The sequence below is a fragment of the Mesoplodon mirus genome (genome assembly GCF_964341445.2).
Source record: "Mesoplodon mirus genome assembly, chromosome: 2".
NCBI classification, from domain to species: Eukaryota; Metazoa; Chordata; class Mammalia; order Artiodactyla; family Ziphiidae; genus Mesoplodon; species Mesoplodon mirus.
Window position 1 is genome coordinate 35,114,882 of NC_138977.1, and position 18,765 is coordinate 35,133,646.

The 18,765-nt window shown below is 41.0% G+C and overlaps 1 protein-coding gene across 3 annotated transcripts in view; it reads right to left on the bottom strand.

Annotated features, from left to right (window-relative positions):
• Nucleotides 1-16,464, bottom strand: part of KLHL2 (kelch like family member 2) — a 129,966-nt gene extending 113,502 nt beyond the window's left edge. The window contains exons 1-2 of one of the 3 annotated variants that reach the window (XM_082606025.1): nucleotides 16,180-16,460; nucleotides 4,136-4,261 (exon numbers count right to left, since the gene is read on the bottom strand). In XM_082606025.1, coding sequence (XP_082462151.1) covers nucleotides 4,136-4,261; nucleotides 16,180-16,205 — 152 coding nt within the window. In that variant the 5' untranslated portion in view covers nucleotides 16,206-16,460. Of the gene's footprint in view, nucleotides 1-4,135; nucleotides 4,262-16,179 lie in introns of all 3 variants that reach the window. The other 2 variants (XM_082606024.1, XM_082606026.1) reach the window with 2 other exon arrangements.
• Between the last annotated feature and the right edge of the window lie 2,301 nt (nucleotides 16,465-18,765).

Genomic DNA, 18,765 nt, shown 5'->3' on the forward strand with positions numbered 1-18,765 from the left:
TTGACAATAATACAATAATAGGAGGGGACTTTAGCACCCCACTGACATCAATGGACAGATCATCCAGACAAAAAATCAATAAGGAAACAGTTGTCTTAAATACCACATTGGACCAGTTGGACTTAAAAGATATCTACAAGACATTCCATCCAAAACAGTAGAATGTACTTTCTTTTCAAGTACACATGGAATGTTCTCCAGGATAGATCACATGCTAAGCCATAAGACAAGTCTCAACAAATTTGAGAGGACACAAATTGTATCAAGCATTTTTTCCAACCACAACAGTATGAAACAAGAAATCAAATACAAAAAGAAAAATGGGAAAAGCACAAACACATGGAGACTAAACATGCTACTAAAAAAACCAATGGGTCAATAAAGAAATCAGAGAGAAAATCAGAAAATACCTCAAGACAAATGAAAATGGAAACACAACTTTCCAAAATCTATGGAATGCAGCAAAAGCAGTTTTAAGAGGGAAGTTTATAGTGATACAGGCCTTCCTCAAGAAAAAAGAAAAATCTCAAACAACCTAATCTTCATCTAAAGGAATTAAAAAAAAGAAGAACTAACAAAGCCCAAAGTCATCAGAAGGGAGGAAATAATAAAGATCAAAGAGGAAATAAGTAAAACAGAGACTAAACAAACAAAAAAGAAAGCAAACAAAAAACAATGAAACCAAGAGCTTTTTTAAAAGATAAACAAAATTGATAAAACTTTCAGCCAGGCTCACCAGCAAGAAGAGAGGACTCAAATAAAATAAAAACTGAAAGAGGAGAAATAACAACCTATACCACAGAGATACAAAAAAATCATAAGAGAATACTACAAACAGTTATATGCTAACAAATTAGACAACCTAGTAGAAATGGACAAATTTCCAGGAACATACAAACTGCCAAGACAGAATCAAGAAGAATCAGACAATCTGAACAGACCAACCACTAGTAATGAAATTAAATCTGTAATAAAAAAAACCTCTCAGCAAACAAAAGTCCAGGACAGGATGGCTTCACAGGGTAGTTCTACCAAACATATAAAGAAGACCTAATACCTATCTTTCTCAAACTATTCCAAAAAATTAAAGAGGATTGAACACTCCCAAATTCATTCTACAAGGCCACCATTAATTACCCTGATACCAAAACCAGAAAAAGATATTACAAAAAAAGAAAATCACAGGCCAATATATCTGATGAATACAGATGCAAAAATCCTCAACAAAATATTATGAAGCCGAATTCAACAATATATAAATAGGATCTTATACCACGATCAAGTGGAATTTATTTCAGGGATGCAAGGATGGTCCAACACCCATAAATCAATGTGATATACCACATTAACAAAAGGAAGGATAAAAATCACATGATCACCTCAATAGATGCAAAAAAAGTATTCAACAAATTCAACATCCATTCATGATAAAAACTCTCACCAAAGTGGGTACAGAGGAAACATATCTCAACATAATTAAGGCCATTTATGATAAACCGTTAGCCAACAAAATACTCAACGATTAAAGCTGAAAGCTTTTCTTCTAAAATCAGGAACAAGACAAGGATGCTCACTCTTGCCACTTCTATTTAACATAGTATTGGAAGTCCTAGCCAGAGCAATCAGAAAAGAAAGAGAAATAAAAGGAATCTAAATTGGAAGGGAAGAAGTAAAACTGTTACTACTTGCAGATGACATGATACTATATACAGAAAACCCTAACAGTCTCCACCAATAAAATATTAAACTAACAAATGAATTTAGTAAATTTGCAGGAGACAAAATTAATATATGGAAGTCTGTTGCTTTTCTATATACTAATAATGAACTATCAGAAAAAGTAAGAAAACAATCCCATTCAAAATCACACCAAAAAAAAATAAAATACCTAAGAATAAACTTAACCAAGGAGGTGAAAGACCTACACTCTGAAAATATAAAATATTGACGAAGGAAAAGAAGATGATACAAAGAAATGAAAAAATATCCCATGTACATAGATAAGAAGAATTAATATTGTTAAAATGTCCACACTACCCAAAGCAATCTATAAATTTAATGCAATCCCTATCAAAATACCCATGACATTTTTCACAGAACTAGAACAAATAATCCTAAAATTTATATGGAACCACAAAAGACCCTGCACAGCCAAAGCAGTCCTGAGAAAAAAAGAACAAAGCTGGAGGTATCACACTCCCTGACTAAAAAGTACCATAATCAAGGCAGCATGGTATTGGCACAAAAACAGAAACATAGATCAGTGGAACAGAATAAAGAATTGCCCATCTATGGTCAATTAATGTACAACAAAGGAGGCAGGAATATACAATGGAGACAAGACTGTCTCTTCAACAAGTGGTGCTGGGAAAACTGAACAGCTACATGTAAAGAATGAAAGTAGCACATTTTCTCAAACCATATACAAAAATAAACTCAAAATGGATTAAAGACCTAAATAGAGACCCGAAACCATAAAGAATCTAGAAAAAAACATAGGCAGAACACTCTTTGACACAAATCGTAGCAATATTTTTTTTTGTCTCCTAAGGCAAAACAAACAAAAGCAAAAATAAACAAATGGGATCTAATTATACTTAAAAGCTTTTGCACAGCAAAGGAAATCATTGACAAAATGATAAGACAACCTACTAAATGGGAGAAAATATTTGCAAATGATATGTCTGATAAGCTGTTAATATCCAAAATACACAAACAGTTCATACAATTCAATATCAAAAACACAATCTGATTAAAAAATAGGCAGAGGACCTGAATAGACATTTTCCAAAGAAGACATAGAAATGGCCAGACACATGAAAAGATGCTCAACATCTGTAATTTTCATAGAAAGGAAAATCAAAACCACAATGAGATATAACCTCACACCTGTCAGAATGGCTATCATCAAAAAATCTACAAATAACCAATGTTGACAAAGATGTGGAGAAAAGGAAACACTCTTACACTGTTGGTGGGAATATAACTTGGTACAGCCACTACAGAAAACACTATGGAGGTTTCTCAAAAAACTGAAAATAGAACTACCAGCAATTCTAATCCTGGGTATACATCTGAAGAAAATGAAAACACTAATTCCAAAAGATACACGCATCTGAATGTACAGAGCAGCATTATTTACAATAGCCAAGATGTAGAAGCAACCTAAGTGTCCATCAACAGTTGAATGAATAAAGAAGATGTGGTATATATACACAATGGACTACTACTCAGCCATAAAAAAGAATGAGATTCTGCCATTGGCAACAACATGGATGGACCTAGAGGGTATTATGCTAAATGAAATAAGTCAGAGAAAGAAAAATATTCTGTTATAACTCATATGTGGAATCTAAAAAAGAAAACAAACTAGTGAATATAGCAAAACAGAAACAGACTCACAAGTGGTTACCAGTGGGAGAAGAACGGGAGAGGCAGGATGGGGTAGTGGATTTGACTGAGAGGTACAAACTACTATGTATAAAATGGATAGGCCACAAGGATATATACACATTATTTTGTGGTGACTTTAAGTGGAGTATAATCTATAAAAATGTTGAGTCTCTATGTTGTACACCTGAAACTAATATGATGTTATAAATTAACTATTCAATAAAAAAAATTTTAATAAAAGTTTTCATATGCTTTGCGATGAAAAGTTAGAAACCCTAGACCAGCCAGTCCAATAGAAATATAATGCAAGTCAGAATTCTCTAGTAATCCCATTTAAAAATAAAAACAAGTGAAATTAATTTAATAGAATTAAGTAAAATTCTATTTAACCCAAAATATCCAATATTAGAATAATCGATATCATTTCAAAGTGTATTATTTTTAAAACTTATTAATAAATATTTTACTTTTTTTTTGGTAGCTCGTCTTGAAAATCCATTATGTATTTTCCACTTACAGAGCACCTCAATTCAGACTAGCCACATGTGGCTAGTGGCTACCATAGTGGACAGAGCAGCCTTATACCATTCACACTTCTGATAAGTTTTTTGCTCTCTTCCTTCCTTTAAAAAACTTGCAGAAAAAGCTTTAAATGTTCTCTGTGTCAAACAAAGCAAAAATGAGGGGTGGGGAATATATTCACTTTATAGTGAAAAATAAAGGCATGTTAACGTAATAATACCTTCTTAATTCATTCATGACTTTAAAAGCTTTCTTCATATGCCAAGGATTCACTGTCACCGGGCAGTGTTTTTCGGTATTATCATCTTTTGAATCGAGAGGCTTCTGATGACCCTGCTTTGTGCATCTGTACATAAAAGAAAATAACAAAACACAGAAAAAGATCTTATTAAAGATAGTTTAGTTCAGACTTACCAGGCTACAAGAGATACAATGAATGCCCTCCTCCCCTACTCATTTAGAGGAAGTCTCACAGCTTTTTTCAACCCAAGACTAAAACACAATTCAGAACACTTTCTGATGGTCACTGTGGTTTTAACAAAAAAGTAGATAATTACCTTCCTGGTTTCAAAGATCTCTCAAAGATGGGCACAGAAAATTCAGTAAACATGGTTTAGCAGATACCGTCAAAAGAAATGCTGAGAAATGATTTTCTCTGGTAGAAATTAACCTGCTTTTACATTCTGCAGTGGGCCTATTTACAAACCAAGACAGTATTTTACACACACTTCAGAAGTTTAGAATCTGATTTGAATTTTGTTTTCTACCTGCAAGTTTATTTACCCCATATACTTTGGACCTACTTTAACTGTTCACTGAGTATTAACTTTAAGGCAGACACTGTACTAAATTTTCTTTCATTGTTTGTTTAATCCTCACAACAACTCTGTGAGCTAATTACTATTATTATCCCCATGTAACAGATAAAGAGATTGAGGCAGAAAACAATCTGGGTAAATGGTAGAGCTGATAAGAGTGCAGCTAGTCTGACCTTCAAGGCCATTCTTTTCACTAATAATGTTCAACACCATTTCCTACATTAAGCAATGGATAGTTAATATCATATTTAAATGTGTAATTTTTAAGAGTACAAAGCTATGTTAGTATTGCTGTATAAATTATTCTTTCAAAATCTGGGAGCGAAAAAATTAACAAATGAAATCAGGGTGCCATGGTGGGGAGGGTTAACTGCAAAAGGAACTTTTTGAGGAGATGGTTGCACAACTCTAGAAACTTACTACGATCACAATTATAATGGGTGAATTTTATGGTATGTAAATTATACCTTAATAAAGCTATTAAAGTTTAATAAATTAGGATACCAAATTAAGCCTAAAAAAATCATACTTGTATATACATCACACAAAGAACAAAAGGCAAACATCATTATTTATTGCACCATTTCTTTTCACACCTCTTCCTTTCCTGACCCATTTCTGAAAGGATAATTCATTCTTTAAATATTATTTTATTAATTCAGCAAATAATTTTTGAGTGCCAACTATGTACCAAGCACTATTCTAGGCACAAGGAATACATCAATAAACAAAATAAAAATCCCTGTCCTCTGGGAGCTTGGAGTCGGGGGGCGGGCGGGGTTGGGGGGCATCGACAATACACACAACAGACCAGTAGAGTAAGTGGCACGTTAGAAATTAAGAACTACGGAAAAAAGAAAGAGAGCCAGGTAAAGCGAGTGAGGAGTATGGGGGTGATGGTGATGGAGTGATGGAACTTGCAGTATTAAACAGGGTGAACAGGGCAGGCCAAATTGAGAACTGAGATTAGAATGAGGACCAGGAGGTGGGAGAAGGCCCCGACAGAAGGAATAACTAGAGCAAAGGCCAGTATGCACCTCGTGTGTTCCAGGACATGAGAGCAGGGCTGGAGAGGGGAGTACAGATCATGTAGGACACTAGCTTTTACCCTGAGTGAGCTAATTACTATTATTATCCCCATATAACAGATAAAGAGATTGAGGCAGAAAATAATTTGGGTACACTAGCTTTTACCCTGAGTGAAATGGCAAGGTACTGCAGAACAGTGACACAACCCAACTTATGTTTTCAAAGGATCATTTTGGCTGCTGGTTGAGAATAGTCTCTATGGGTCAAAGATGAAAAGAGGGAAGCTACTGAGAAGGGTAACGCAGGAGGAGATGACAGTGGCTCAGAACAGCGTAGCAGCAGTGGAGGCAGGAGCAGTGATGAGAAGTGCCTGAGTTCTGGATATATTTTAAAGGAGTGCTAATAAGATCTGTTGACAGAAGGCACGTGCCATGTCGGTGAAGTCTGAATGACTCCAAGTTTTTTGGCCTGAGTAGCTAGAAGCATTGACTTTCCATTAATTGAATGGAGGAGGCTGCAGATAGAACCAGTCTGGAAGTTGGAAGATCAAGGGCTCAGTTTTTACACATGTTGGTTTTAAGATATCAGACTTCCAAGTGAAGATGTTCTCAAATTGGCAGATGATTACAGGAGTCTAGAGTTTGAGAGAAAAAAATCTAGCTGGAGACAGAAATGTGGTACATGAAGCCATGAAACTTGGGTACTTGAACATTAAGATAACCCAGCATTAACCACAGAAGTTATCCTTGCTTGTTCCCCCTCCCCCAGAATCAACACTTATTGAGGGATACCTGATCCTTTGAGGGCTCACCCACTAGAAGTGGACATCAGAGCTGCTACCCCACCAATTGAGTTTCTAGAGGGACCTTACAAACGAATTAGTGCCATTGCTGCCTCCAGTGGGTGAGTCCACAGCTGGAGTGGAAGGGAGTATAGGATGGTGCACTCTACTTGTGACCGCGTGCGCACGCACACACGCATAGAGGGGTGAGTTACACCCGGCCTAAGAAAAAGAGCTAGAAGCCAAGAAAGAAAGAACATCCAGATCTGGCAGAGGGAAGTGGGGACACACTCTTTAGTATAAGATGTATTCTCATAATGCCATTTCCACCACCTTTTCATTAAGAAAACAGTAGGAAAAGGGGAAATTATGTAGATATATGCAACCTACACAAACTTTCTGACCATGTAACACCAAATAGCCACATATGTAGCAAGTTAATGATATTTATATCTGCTTCAAATTTAATTACTTAAGTTTACAACAGAGGGAAAATATAATATCGAGGACTGGCAAAACTATCATAGAAGGCCTTTCAATGCTCAGAATGGAAACAAAAGCAACTCTGCCCTACAAAGAATATCCCTAAGAGTCAAGAGTGTTTATATTTGCTTAAGAAATTGGGAATTAAAACTTCCTGCATTAAAGAATTAACTTTAAGACAGATACCATACAACAACCAATGTTTATATTGCTGCTTTCTTTCTTAAAGCTAAATATTTTTAGCTCCCACTTCTCTAATACTCCAGAAACTCTGCAAAGAAAAGATTCCATTCGAAGGCTTAAAGGAACAAATAAGAAATAACACCACATTCTTTTTTTTTTTTTTTTTTTTTTTTTTGCGGTATGCGGGCCTCTCACTGTTGTGGCCTCTCCCGTTGTGGAGCACAGGCTCCGGACGCGCAGGCTCAGCGGCCATGGCTCACGGGCCCAGCCGCTCCGCAGAATGTGGGATCTTCCCAGACCGGGGCATGAACCCGCGTCCCCTGCATTGGCAGGCGGACTTGTTTCAACCACTGCGCCACCAGGGAAGCCCAACACCGCATTCTTTTAAGGGTTGTCTGTACTGAGAGCCCCTTACAAATGCAGCACCCTGCCACAGGTCTACATTTTCAACACTAAAGTCCTTTCCACAATTTTCTATTTCCTATATGGTTTTGTGTCAGATGGTCTCTCGTTCAGAAGCAGGACTGAGTAACAGAAAATGATACATCATATCTAAAATTACAGATGTGGAAGATGAACATCCACTAGAAAGCAACCAAGTAGGAGGGAAAGGTTTACCTTTTAAGTTACACCATTAAGTACAGTTACACCTCCCTGCTTCCCTTGTGAAGCGAAGGGCTAGCCTTTTCCAGAAAAGCTCCTCGCTATGAGAACCATATTCTTTAAACTATCTGGAGGAGATACTTTTTCAAGGTTCTTTCATTTTTAAGTCTTTCCCCCAACTCTACATCCCATAAACCAGTGTTAAAACTACCCAACAGCCTGTTGTTACAACACGTATTCTACAATAATTGGGAGTTCAAGGGTTTGGATCCCAGAACACTGCTAACAGATAATCCGACAGGCTTCCTTCCACGACTGACTCTTCTACAAATTCCCAGCTGTAGGCAAGGTTGGCTTCTCAGACCGGTAACTTTCTAACTCTGCCTAAGAACACACTACTGCCAATAACTGAATTCTCAAGAGAGGAGGCAAAGACTCTAATAAGGGCTGTCTCCTTCCAACAGTCAAGATTCCATAACCAACCAAAGGTTTAAACCTCCTGCAAAAATTCTGAGAACATCTTAGAAATAACATACAGTTTCTTTAGATGCATATTATTTGCTCTGGAATAGTGATTTTCGATGGACAGAACAACCACATGACCCAAGCAATTTTTCTAAACTACCCATAACCATCCCTCTTCATGTGAAGATTCAGGCAAGCCCTTTCTACAGGTCTAGGCATATCAGAATGACAGCATCTCCAGGAGTAGGGGGGAAAGACAGCTGTGTACGATTTTTTTAAAAAGAGGATGATGTAATATGCCCCACCACCCACTTACCTCCCACCACAGGACAATCATCTCAGATCGAGAGAGAACACTTTAGGAAATAGGTTGTTTATGTTTTCAAGGTTTTCTGGTGGAAATAATGCTGTAAGTCATGTGAATGATGCAGCTGAAAAATTGAACAGGAGACCAGACATTTTCACATTCAGGACAAATACTCAGCCCCTGGGTGGCCACCATCTCTACTCTCCCCTTTGCCTGTTCACCTCAAAAGCTGCAAGACTCCCCTGCTTGCAATGAGTCACCCACCATTACTTATAAATTTCTGTCAAGTTCACGTCAGCAGCTGACGTTTTCAAAGTCACCATCCATGCTATACTGCTATGAAGTTCTCCATTACTTTATATCTCTTCTATTTTCTCTGCTGTCTTCTGAGCTAAACTTGCATTTGGAAGCTGATTATCATAAGAACATTGCTCCCATAACAAGTCCAGGATATAAAAAGAAGAGATTCAACCATAACTCATACTTTAATACTTGTTGTGCCACTCTACAGTTTCCTAACAAAATACACTCACATTCTTCACCTCACCCAAATAACCACCGTATTACTTAGAGTTGTAAAAGTGGGAGGCTTTCTGCACTGGAAACATTTTGCTTCGTGGTAGAGTTGTGTTTTCAGTTTTTGCAATTAGCTACATGCAAAAAGACCTGCTCTGCAAATTTTTTTCAAGTGCTTGGAACTTACACTTTTATTAGGTACAGACCCAGCAGACTAACGTTAATCAATGAACATATGGTCATATTACCAAATATGACCTAATATGACATATTAGAACTGAATGTGAAGCATCTTGTGAGATAAAAAAACTCCTCTCCAGTCACAGAACACCGTACAGACATCATAACAATGCCACTGAATACATTAGTATAGTACAAGTATTGCTAAAAGTTATGTTTCCAATTTCCCAGAGCTGGAAAGGAAAAGTCTAGAAAAGCTGGCCATGCTCAATTTTACTAAAACGGCTTAGCAATTAAAGCGGAGTGCTGAACCTTCCGGAGGATGGAGGGGGGCCTTCGCCCTGTCCTCCCCCAGGACCAGGACGTGGCCTTCGAGAGAAACACCGGCAGGTGGAGGTAGCTGGGACTCTGAGGTGCAGAGGTGACGAAGCTCTCTGATGCTAGAACAACAGAGCTGTAAAATGCTCTGCTTCAGGTCAACCCCGCTTCCTCTCACCTACGTGACAGAGGACAACCTGGCACTTTTTGTCCCTGATAGTGACTACTACCAGGAAAGCGACCAGGGTAAAAGCATGTCTTATGCAAGATCAGTCTTATTTTAAAGGATATGTTATAAACAATTAACACAGCATTGTCAGAGTGGGATACCTGTGAGGTGCTAAAATAGGGAGGAGAAGGTTGACGATCCATTTCAAACATTTCCATGTCTTCTATCACTCTCATTCCTGACCTTTCTTTTGCCACTTTTCCTATTACCATCACTTGGCTGGTAAGGGGGCAGCACCTTGACTTGGCATATTCAGTTGACTGGGCTACATTTTCCCGCATTTAATGAAAAGGCACTGGAAGAGGAGCAAAATCAGCTGGAAGACATGAGCTGCAATCGTAGCCTGTAGATACTAACCAAGTGACCTTGGATTAGTCCCTTAGCCTCTCTGGGCTTCAGACTGTGTACTTATAAAATAAGGTTTTTGTTATTCCACAGATATGTCTAATAGGAAATGTAATATGAAAGTCAAAGATAGTGACACCTCACCTACTTGCCTCAGGAACTATATAAGCACTAAACACTATGTGAATGTAAACACAGTTAAGAAGAAAAATGTTGGGGTTAGGAGCTAAACTGAACATAGAGATACATTTTTATGGATTTTCTTGGCCTTCTTCATTTTTAATTGCAACACTAAATTAAAAGTTATTGGCAATACTCCAGACCACCACCACTGTTAATAAATCAAGTAGGTAAGCACTGCCTAGCCCACTGCTGCCCTACACTAAGCAGGGTGAGGGATTAGGATGCTGAACACAGAAACCTTCTCCAGTTACCAGCCAAGTGAGGAGGCACTTCAGAAACCACCAGGGAATGGCACGAAGTCCACACACAAGTGCAAGATTATGTGCGACCAATTATAAATAGTATAGGAATTGCAAAGAGGAGCTAGAATGAGTTGATGTATGCAGGGAAGACTTTGTGAAGGGGATGGGGCTCCACTGGGCCTTGGAGGAATTCTAAGTTGTTTTAACCGAGGACAGGATAGGAAAAGGCTGGAGACTCCTGGCTTGTGATAAGGTATAATTTACCTTGGGAGGTTAAGGCACATAATGATTTTGAACATATAAGGCCAAAATGATGGAGGGCTGAGACTTCCTGGCTGAGGTATCTGGTTTTGTTAAGTGTGTGACTTGACTCGATGTTGGGGGGGGGGGTCAAAACAATAGGTGGACTGAAAGGTGATGAGAGAATACCTAAGAGTTCAACAGGAGAAATAATCCAGGTATCAAGGGATGAAAACTTGAGTATCATCAGAGTATCAGCAATCAGAATGGACACTTGAAATCAACACTGTACAGTTCCTGGGAGCTGATGAAATGTGGAGGATGACGAAAGAAAGAGAAATCAAAGACCATTCCAAGGCTTTGTGTATCCAGGACCAGAAGAATGATTATTCCACTAAGTGGAGATGTTATAAAGGGAAGTCAGTTTGAGAACAAACATTATGAAAACTCAGTTTTAGACATGCTGAATCTGATGTATAAGCTAAGGGTAAATGTTCCGTATGAAGCTCAAAATTCAAAACTGAGGCACAGATCTAGAGCCCAGGTTTAAGATACAGATGGAGCCACAACTTAGTGATTAATAGTCGATTGAAAAGAAGAACTGGCCAAGGCCTGCATCTGGAAGAAACAGCTACTGCCAACGAACAGAAGCCATGTAAGCCAAAAAAGCGATCAACAGAGAGAGATTAGAGTCCCAGTTTCTCCTCTACTTGATAAGCTTGGGAATGTAACTTAACCTCTGAAAATTAGTAATAATAAGAGACCCACACTTCATAAGGTAGGTTGTTGACAAGATTAAATGAGATAAAGTACTAAAATATAAATAAAGTAAATCACCTTTAACAACCTAAAAACTAGAGCAGGAAACCAAGAAAAAGTAGTGTCATGGCAAGCAAGGGCCTGTTTTTCAAGGCAGGATCAGTGAAAAGAACTGGTCAAAAAATACTTTAGCAAATGCCCATAGCCTGAAATTTGAGACAGAAAAGCACACAACACAAAGTACACAGACCCACCCACTACAGTAACTGTATCATGTATTTGTTTACTGTCAGTTTCAACCATGAGGAGAAGTACTTTGTTTTCTGAGATATTCCCAAAGCCTGTTCACCGAAGGCACCCAATAAATATGAATAAAAAACCTGAACTCCCTCATTATAAACAGTAAATACATCTGGAATTTGGTAGAATTCTATAGAAGAGCATCTGAAAGGCAATTTCCATTCTCTGTATCACCTCGAAAGGACTTTCCACCTGATCTTAAGAAAGAATTTCACTTGCTTTCATAAACACTCTTTGTGCAGTTCCGTAACCACAGCTGAGTAGATGTACAATCACCTTCACAAAAGCACACTTACTAATATTTACTGATGCCTACTATGTGCATAAGAAAATGTAAATTAGAAACAAGAGGTTTAGGACTATTTGGTGGGAGGGGGAGGAGTGATTTCCCAGAATCAGAGACTACTACATAAATGCTACCTATTTTCCGAATCCACTTCTCAAGTTCCCAAATGCACCTCAAAATTTTCCTTATATATGACACTTCAACACATGTTGATGCACACGTCTTCTTTCAACATCACCATGTGGGCCATTATCGTTCCTGAATATTTTAAACGTCTTTGTCTGTCATTAAGGAGGTTGGCCTATGATCTGAGAGATGCCCAATTTACACTTAGGACTAGTTAAACAAAAACAAGAATACATTCCAAAGGGTTGTAAAAGGCAAACAAATGAATACTGGGGTAACCCATGCCAAGGTTCCAAATTCATAGTAATTAAATCTTAGAATTAGAATGAACATTAAAGGTCATCTGGTCCAGTGGATCGCAAACATCAGGTTTCAATGAACTTTTTATTGATCTGTGACAAAATGAGGACAATGTAGTAAGTTTTCATAAAATTAAATGTATTCAATTTGAGAACTATCCTTTGGCCTGAGATTATGTACTTCTCTGTATTTGGGGAGGGGCACTAAAATGTCCTTTCTTTTACAAAAAGATGATGATAGTTGATAATTTTATCTTTTTTTTTTTAACTTGGCAAAACAAAAAACTTAGCAATTCTATGTTAGACTTCAGTTTTTTTTTTTAATTTTACAGTCAGTGAAATCCAAAACTATGAGAATCTCTGCTCTAATCCAACTAATTTTCTGCTGCCTAAATCCCTTAGAAACACAGTCAACAAGATGTTTGTCTGCCTATGCTGAACATCTCTAACGCTCAAGAGCTTCCAGTGATGTGGAATGCACTGAAAAAAAGACATGGCTGGGGGCTTCCCTGGTGGCGCAGTGGTTGAGAGTCCGCCTGCTGATGCAGGGGACGCGGGTTCGTGCCCCGGTCTGGGAGGATCCCACATGCCGCGGAGCGGCTGGGCCCGTGAGCCATGGCCGCTGGGCCTGCGCGTCCGGAGCCTGTGCTCTGCAACGGGAGAGGCCACGGCAGTGAGAAGCCCGCGTACCGCAAAAAAAAAAAAAAAAAAAAAAAAAAAGACATGGCTGTATATCTGAGGCATGTTTGGAAAGCAAAAAAGCAAGGCCTACAGGGAGAAAGCCAACTTGTGAAAGAGGGCCAGTAGGAAAATGAAGGCCAAGAAAACTTTTCAGTGAGGTCAAAGGGATGCACTCTGTCCTATACTCACAGTCTTCCTTCAACTTAGTAATTATGAAAATCCTTTACAAAAATAACTGTAAAAGCTAGAATGTATAAAACATTCCTGAGGTCAGGTCTGATCAGTTTACAATTCCTTTCACACATCTCAGTTTATTGCCTGAGACAACTCCTTTGCTAACCTACATATAATTTTAGTTGAACACTTTTCAGGTTCAATCAGGCAAATAAATGTTCCATGGTCTTAATATCACCCAGATCCGAAAATGCAGGAGAATCTAAAAGCCACATACACTCAAGGATGCAAAAAATAATAGAGATATAAAGCCCATGACAATCAACATGAGAATCAAAAAGGATGAGAAGAATGTGAAGGCAAGGAGTAAAAAGAGCAGAAGAAATTTTAAAAACCTAATCTCAACAAGCCCATCTGAAGGAACTAGGGAGCCTGGACTAGTAGTCACCTGCATCCCTCCAAGACAATGTCTAACAGGCTGAAACGGAGCAAGGTGGGATTTGAAAATGATGCAAAACTGGCTGTTAAAAGAGAAGGGCAAGCAAAAGTATCACACTCAGTGCCAGGGAGAGACTAGCATGCAAACATTTGCAGAAGGAATGAATAAACAGACATTTATGCAAAGAGGATCTGAGTCCCTGCTTCCAACCACATCATCCAAGGCACTTTAAGTCCACCTCAAACAACTTTCTTTGCCTTTAAGCTCAAGCTAAAAATCTAACCTTATGAAAAGCTGAGCCCGCCCAATAACTTGCGCTGGCCTCTGACCTAGCTAAGCTTTAGCACAGCGAGGCCTGACAGAGCTCCGTCCCTAAGAACTGCCATTTCTCAAATCCAGCACCCATGATTCAGTGTGGAAGGAAAAAAAATTATTGGGAGTAGAGGCAAATAGGTCAAGGGGTGGGAAGAAAAACTATTCTGATGCACAGAAAGGTAAAAAAACACTATAGTTCTGGAATTAGGGCTACTCCTAGATAGACCAAATGAAAATAAAACCTATTTGTATTTACCGTTAAATGAACAGAAACAAAAGTCTCACCAACTTCAGCCACCCATGGCTGAACAGAGTTTTTTGGGTTTTGGTTTTCTTTAACTATTCTTTCATCCCTGTTGGCATTCAGGCTTTCCATTACATCTCAGCCTCTCATTGTTCCAGCACTACTGATGAAGTCTCAATAGCAAAGAACTGCGCTGAACACCAAAATTCTGATTAGTTGATGTCTTAGATTCAGTTTATCAATATCTGCACGCACACATTTATTTCATTTTAACTATCTCTATTTAAATGATTTTTAATATCTCTCCTCCCTCCCTCCAGAGCCTGCTTTTCCACACCCTTTTCTCACCTGCATCCTAAGGTCCCCCTTTTCTTTCCTTTAGCTCCCTTTGCTCCAGAAGCAAAACAGGGACTGCAGAGAACTGACATAAAGGGGGCAGGTTTACGACAAATATCATCCTATGTGGGATACCCTCTATACTATGTGTTGTCTATAGACAAGTAGCATTTCCTGCCTTGCGTGCCTCTGAGCCTGGGCAGAACTCATGTGCTGATGCTGTGCTCACACATGATGCTAACAATCCACCAACATGTTTCCTACAGCTTCAGGAGCCTTCCCAAACCTGCTGAAGAACATGACCAGGTGACAAAGTCTTCAAAGCGACAGCCATCACCAAGCAACTGAGCTCTTATTCCTACCAGCCCAGGAGGGTCAATTCAAGAGTCGTAGGTACTCCCTTAGATTTCCATGACCTGTTCCACTCAAGCTAAAATTTCTGTAAGGCACTTTTAAAAAGTGCCAGAATCCTATGAGCGCTCCTAAAAACACTCAACATCAAAAAAATTTTCAGCCCAAGCCAAATATTTATATTTTGGCTGGTATTCTGCCAAACAGCCACAAGAGGCTGGTGTGATACAACTGCCCTGGAGTGAAGCTGGCCAAATCTAAGTGAAAAACAATAATGCTCCAAGAATGAGCTGTCATGAAAAGGTACACGGTTCTTAGAATGAGATTTTTTGGCGGTTTGAAAAGTCAGATTCAAAGGGCTCTTGTTACTTCATAAAGGTTAAACTAAGGAAAGCAAATCAAAATTGAAATGTTCAAAATTCCTGGGGATTTACAGTCCACTTTTAACAAAATGCTAAAAAAAAATCTTGTATTGAATAATGCAATATCTTCAATGTCTCCCACATAATTGTTCAGCTTATTTCTGGAAGCAATTTTTTCGCAGGTGGTCTTGACTGTACTTGGGTACCAAGGAAATAGACACCTGTGCCTGACAGTTCCTACACTATATTCGCCCAGGGTGCCAAAGAAACAGAAGATGCTGTGATTTCTGGATATGATTTTCTGCAGTGCCAGGTAAAAGAGGTCACATGCCCTGTACAGCCGCGGCTCGGCTCGTTCCGAGTGATGTGCAAGCTCCTCGGACAGAATTTTGCTAGGAATTCGGAGAAGCAGGCAAGCTAAGAGGAATTCCTCTCGGCACCGGCGTCTGTACTTTGCAGCTTCCTTTTCCGACGGCCTCGCGCGCATCCTGTCTCCATCCCGCGGACGCCCGGCCCTCCCGAGACTCCCGCTCACCGGCGGAGGAACCTCCCCGCACACCGCGCGGTGACGCCCCGCCCGCCAGCCAGGCTGGGTTCCGCCCGCCGCCCGGCCCGCCGCCGGCCCTGCCCGGCCGCAGCGGCCCCGCCCGCCGCCCGTCAGCTCACTCACGCGGGAGGCCGCGGCGGCATCTCCATGGCGGCTCCTCTCAGGCTTCAGCTCGCGGGCGCCCGCCGCCGCCAGCACCATTCCAGCTGCGGACGCCTGCCCAGCCCGCCCGCCGCGCCGCGTCCCATCCGCCCGGGCACCCGCCCGCCGCCCCTCACCCGCGCCGCACCCACACCCGCCCCCGAGGTGGCCCAACTCCGCCAGCCCCGCTCGGCTGGCTCGCTCAGCCTGCCGGCGCTGCTGGGGGCGGGGCTGCAGGCGGGCACTTCCGGGTGTGACGGGCCCTCGAGACCCCGCCCCGCCCCGCCCCTTCCTGCAACCGCGAAGTACGGGGTGGGTCCGCCGGCCCAAACGCTGGAGCTGGAGACGTAAGGGTGCGGTCTCGCCGGAAAGCGCGGCGTACCTCCGCTCCGCGTTCCCTGACTGTCTCGCTCCACAGGCGCGTTCGCTCTGTCCTTTCCCAGCCTGCGGCCAGGGAGGCGGGAGGGGTGGGCGTAGCCGATCCTTCCTCTACGGATGGTGAAACTGAGGCAAGAAGAAATGACTCGCCTGTCCAGGGTCCCAAGCAGGAACTGGAGCCTCCCTGCTCAGGCAGTGATCCGCTCGTTGCACCTGCTGGGCGAGGTCTCGGCGCTGGGATGGGATGCAGAGCAAAACCAGGTCTCCGTGCCCGCGCACCTGTCCATCTGGACGTGACAAGGGGAACAGAAGAACGACGATGCCTGCCGTGAAAATACCAAATAATCAAGGCGAGGAGACAGGATGCTAAATGGTAGTCAAGGAAGTCCTCTCAAAACATGTCATTTAAAAGAGATGGAAGAAAGCGAATCTTGAGTAAATCAGAGTTCTCAGGGCAGAGGGAAGAGCAGTGCAGAGACTCCTGGCCATCGAAGAGCGGGAAGAGTACAGTGTGGCTGATGGTTCCCCAAGTATGCCGCTGGGCAGCGGTAGCATCTGGGAACTTGTTAGAAATGCAAATTCTCGAGGCCCACTTCAGATCTCAATGAGAAGTTCTGGAGGTGAGGCCCAGCAGCCTGTGCTGTGACAAGCCCTCCAGAGGATGCTGGTGCCCGCTAAGGTTTAAGAACCTCTGCGGTAACTGAAGCAGAGTCAGGACAGGAGACAGTTGGAGGAGTTGGTCTCGGGGAATAGTGACAGATCACACAGGCGTGGTAGGCCATCAAAAAGGTTTTGGCTTTTACTGAGAAGAGGAACAATGAAAAGTTGTGAGCAACGTGATCTGATCATTAAAAGGATGACTTTGCTGGGATTTGTTTTAAAATCCTCAAAAAAAGGGAGGATAGGGAATAGAAGAAAGAAGATGGGCAAAATGTTAATTTTTGATGCTGAGTGATGAGTGCATGGGAGTAGTCATTTATGTGTATTTATGTGTATGTTTTAAAAGGTTCATAATAAAAACTGATTTTTATGTTGCTAGATGAGCCAAGAAAGCAAACAAGGAGTTACCTGGCTGGGATGATCAGAGTGATGGAGAGAAGATATAGCAGATGAGAGTTGCTGATAGATTAGATATAAGAGAAAGACTAGAGTGAAAGATCATCCCAAGGGTTTTGGTCTGGGCTCTTGGGAGAGTGGAGTTGACATTTACTGAGATTGAGGAAATAGAGAAGAAACAGATTTGGTGGGGCAAGGAGCGTATTTGCCAGTTCTGATTTAGACATGGTTACGTCTGAGGTGTCTGTTAAACATCCATGTGAAGATAGGTGTAGACAATTAGGTATCGGGGTGGACATAAATGTGTGGGTTGGCAGCATACAGGTGGTATTTAAGGACTGGTTGAGATCAACTAGATAATGTAACTAGAGTAAAGAAGAGACCAAGAAGTGAGCCCTGGGGCACTCCAACACTAAAACAATAATATAAGGAGGGTTCAGCAAAGGAGACAGAAAAGGGAGCAGTAGTGAAGTAGGAGAAATATCTTGGTAGCCTACTGATGTGTTCCAGGAAAAGGCTGTATCTAGTAAGCCTTAGCATGAACTCACCCTTCCATAACCTCCTGGCATTATTGACCCACCATGAGGAGGGCATACCTGATTGAGTTATTTCTCAAGTGTTAGTGGTGATTTTGTTCAGATCCATAATAAAACTTCCTACTTTATAAGGTCATTGTAAGAATTAAATAAAATAATCTATTTAAAACATATAGCAGACATCCCTGGTGGTGCAGTGGTTAAGAATCTGCCTGCCGATGCAGGGGACATGGGTTCGATCCCTGGTCTAGGAAGATCCCACATGCCACGGAGCAGCTAAACCCGTGCGCCACAACTACTGAGCCTGCGCTCCAGAGCCTGCGAGCCACAACTACTGAGCCCACATGCCACAGCTACTGAAGCCCACGTGCCCTAGAGCTCATGCTCCACAACAAGAGAAGCCACCACAATGAGAAGCCCGTGTACCACAACGAAGAGTAGTCCCCCCCGCCCCTCGCTCACCTCAACTAGAAAAACCCCACAGGCAGCAACAAAGACCCAATGCAGCCAAAAAGAAATAAAATTTAAAAAATAAAAAGTAAAAAAAGTAAAGCATATAGCACTAAGTGTATAAGGGAAACAATAAATGTTTATTGCT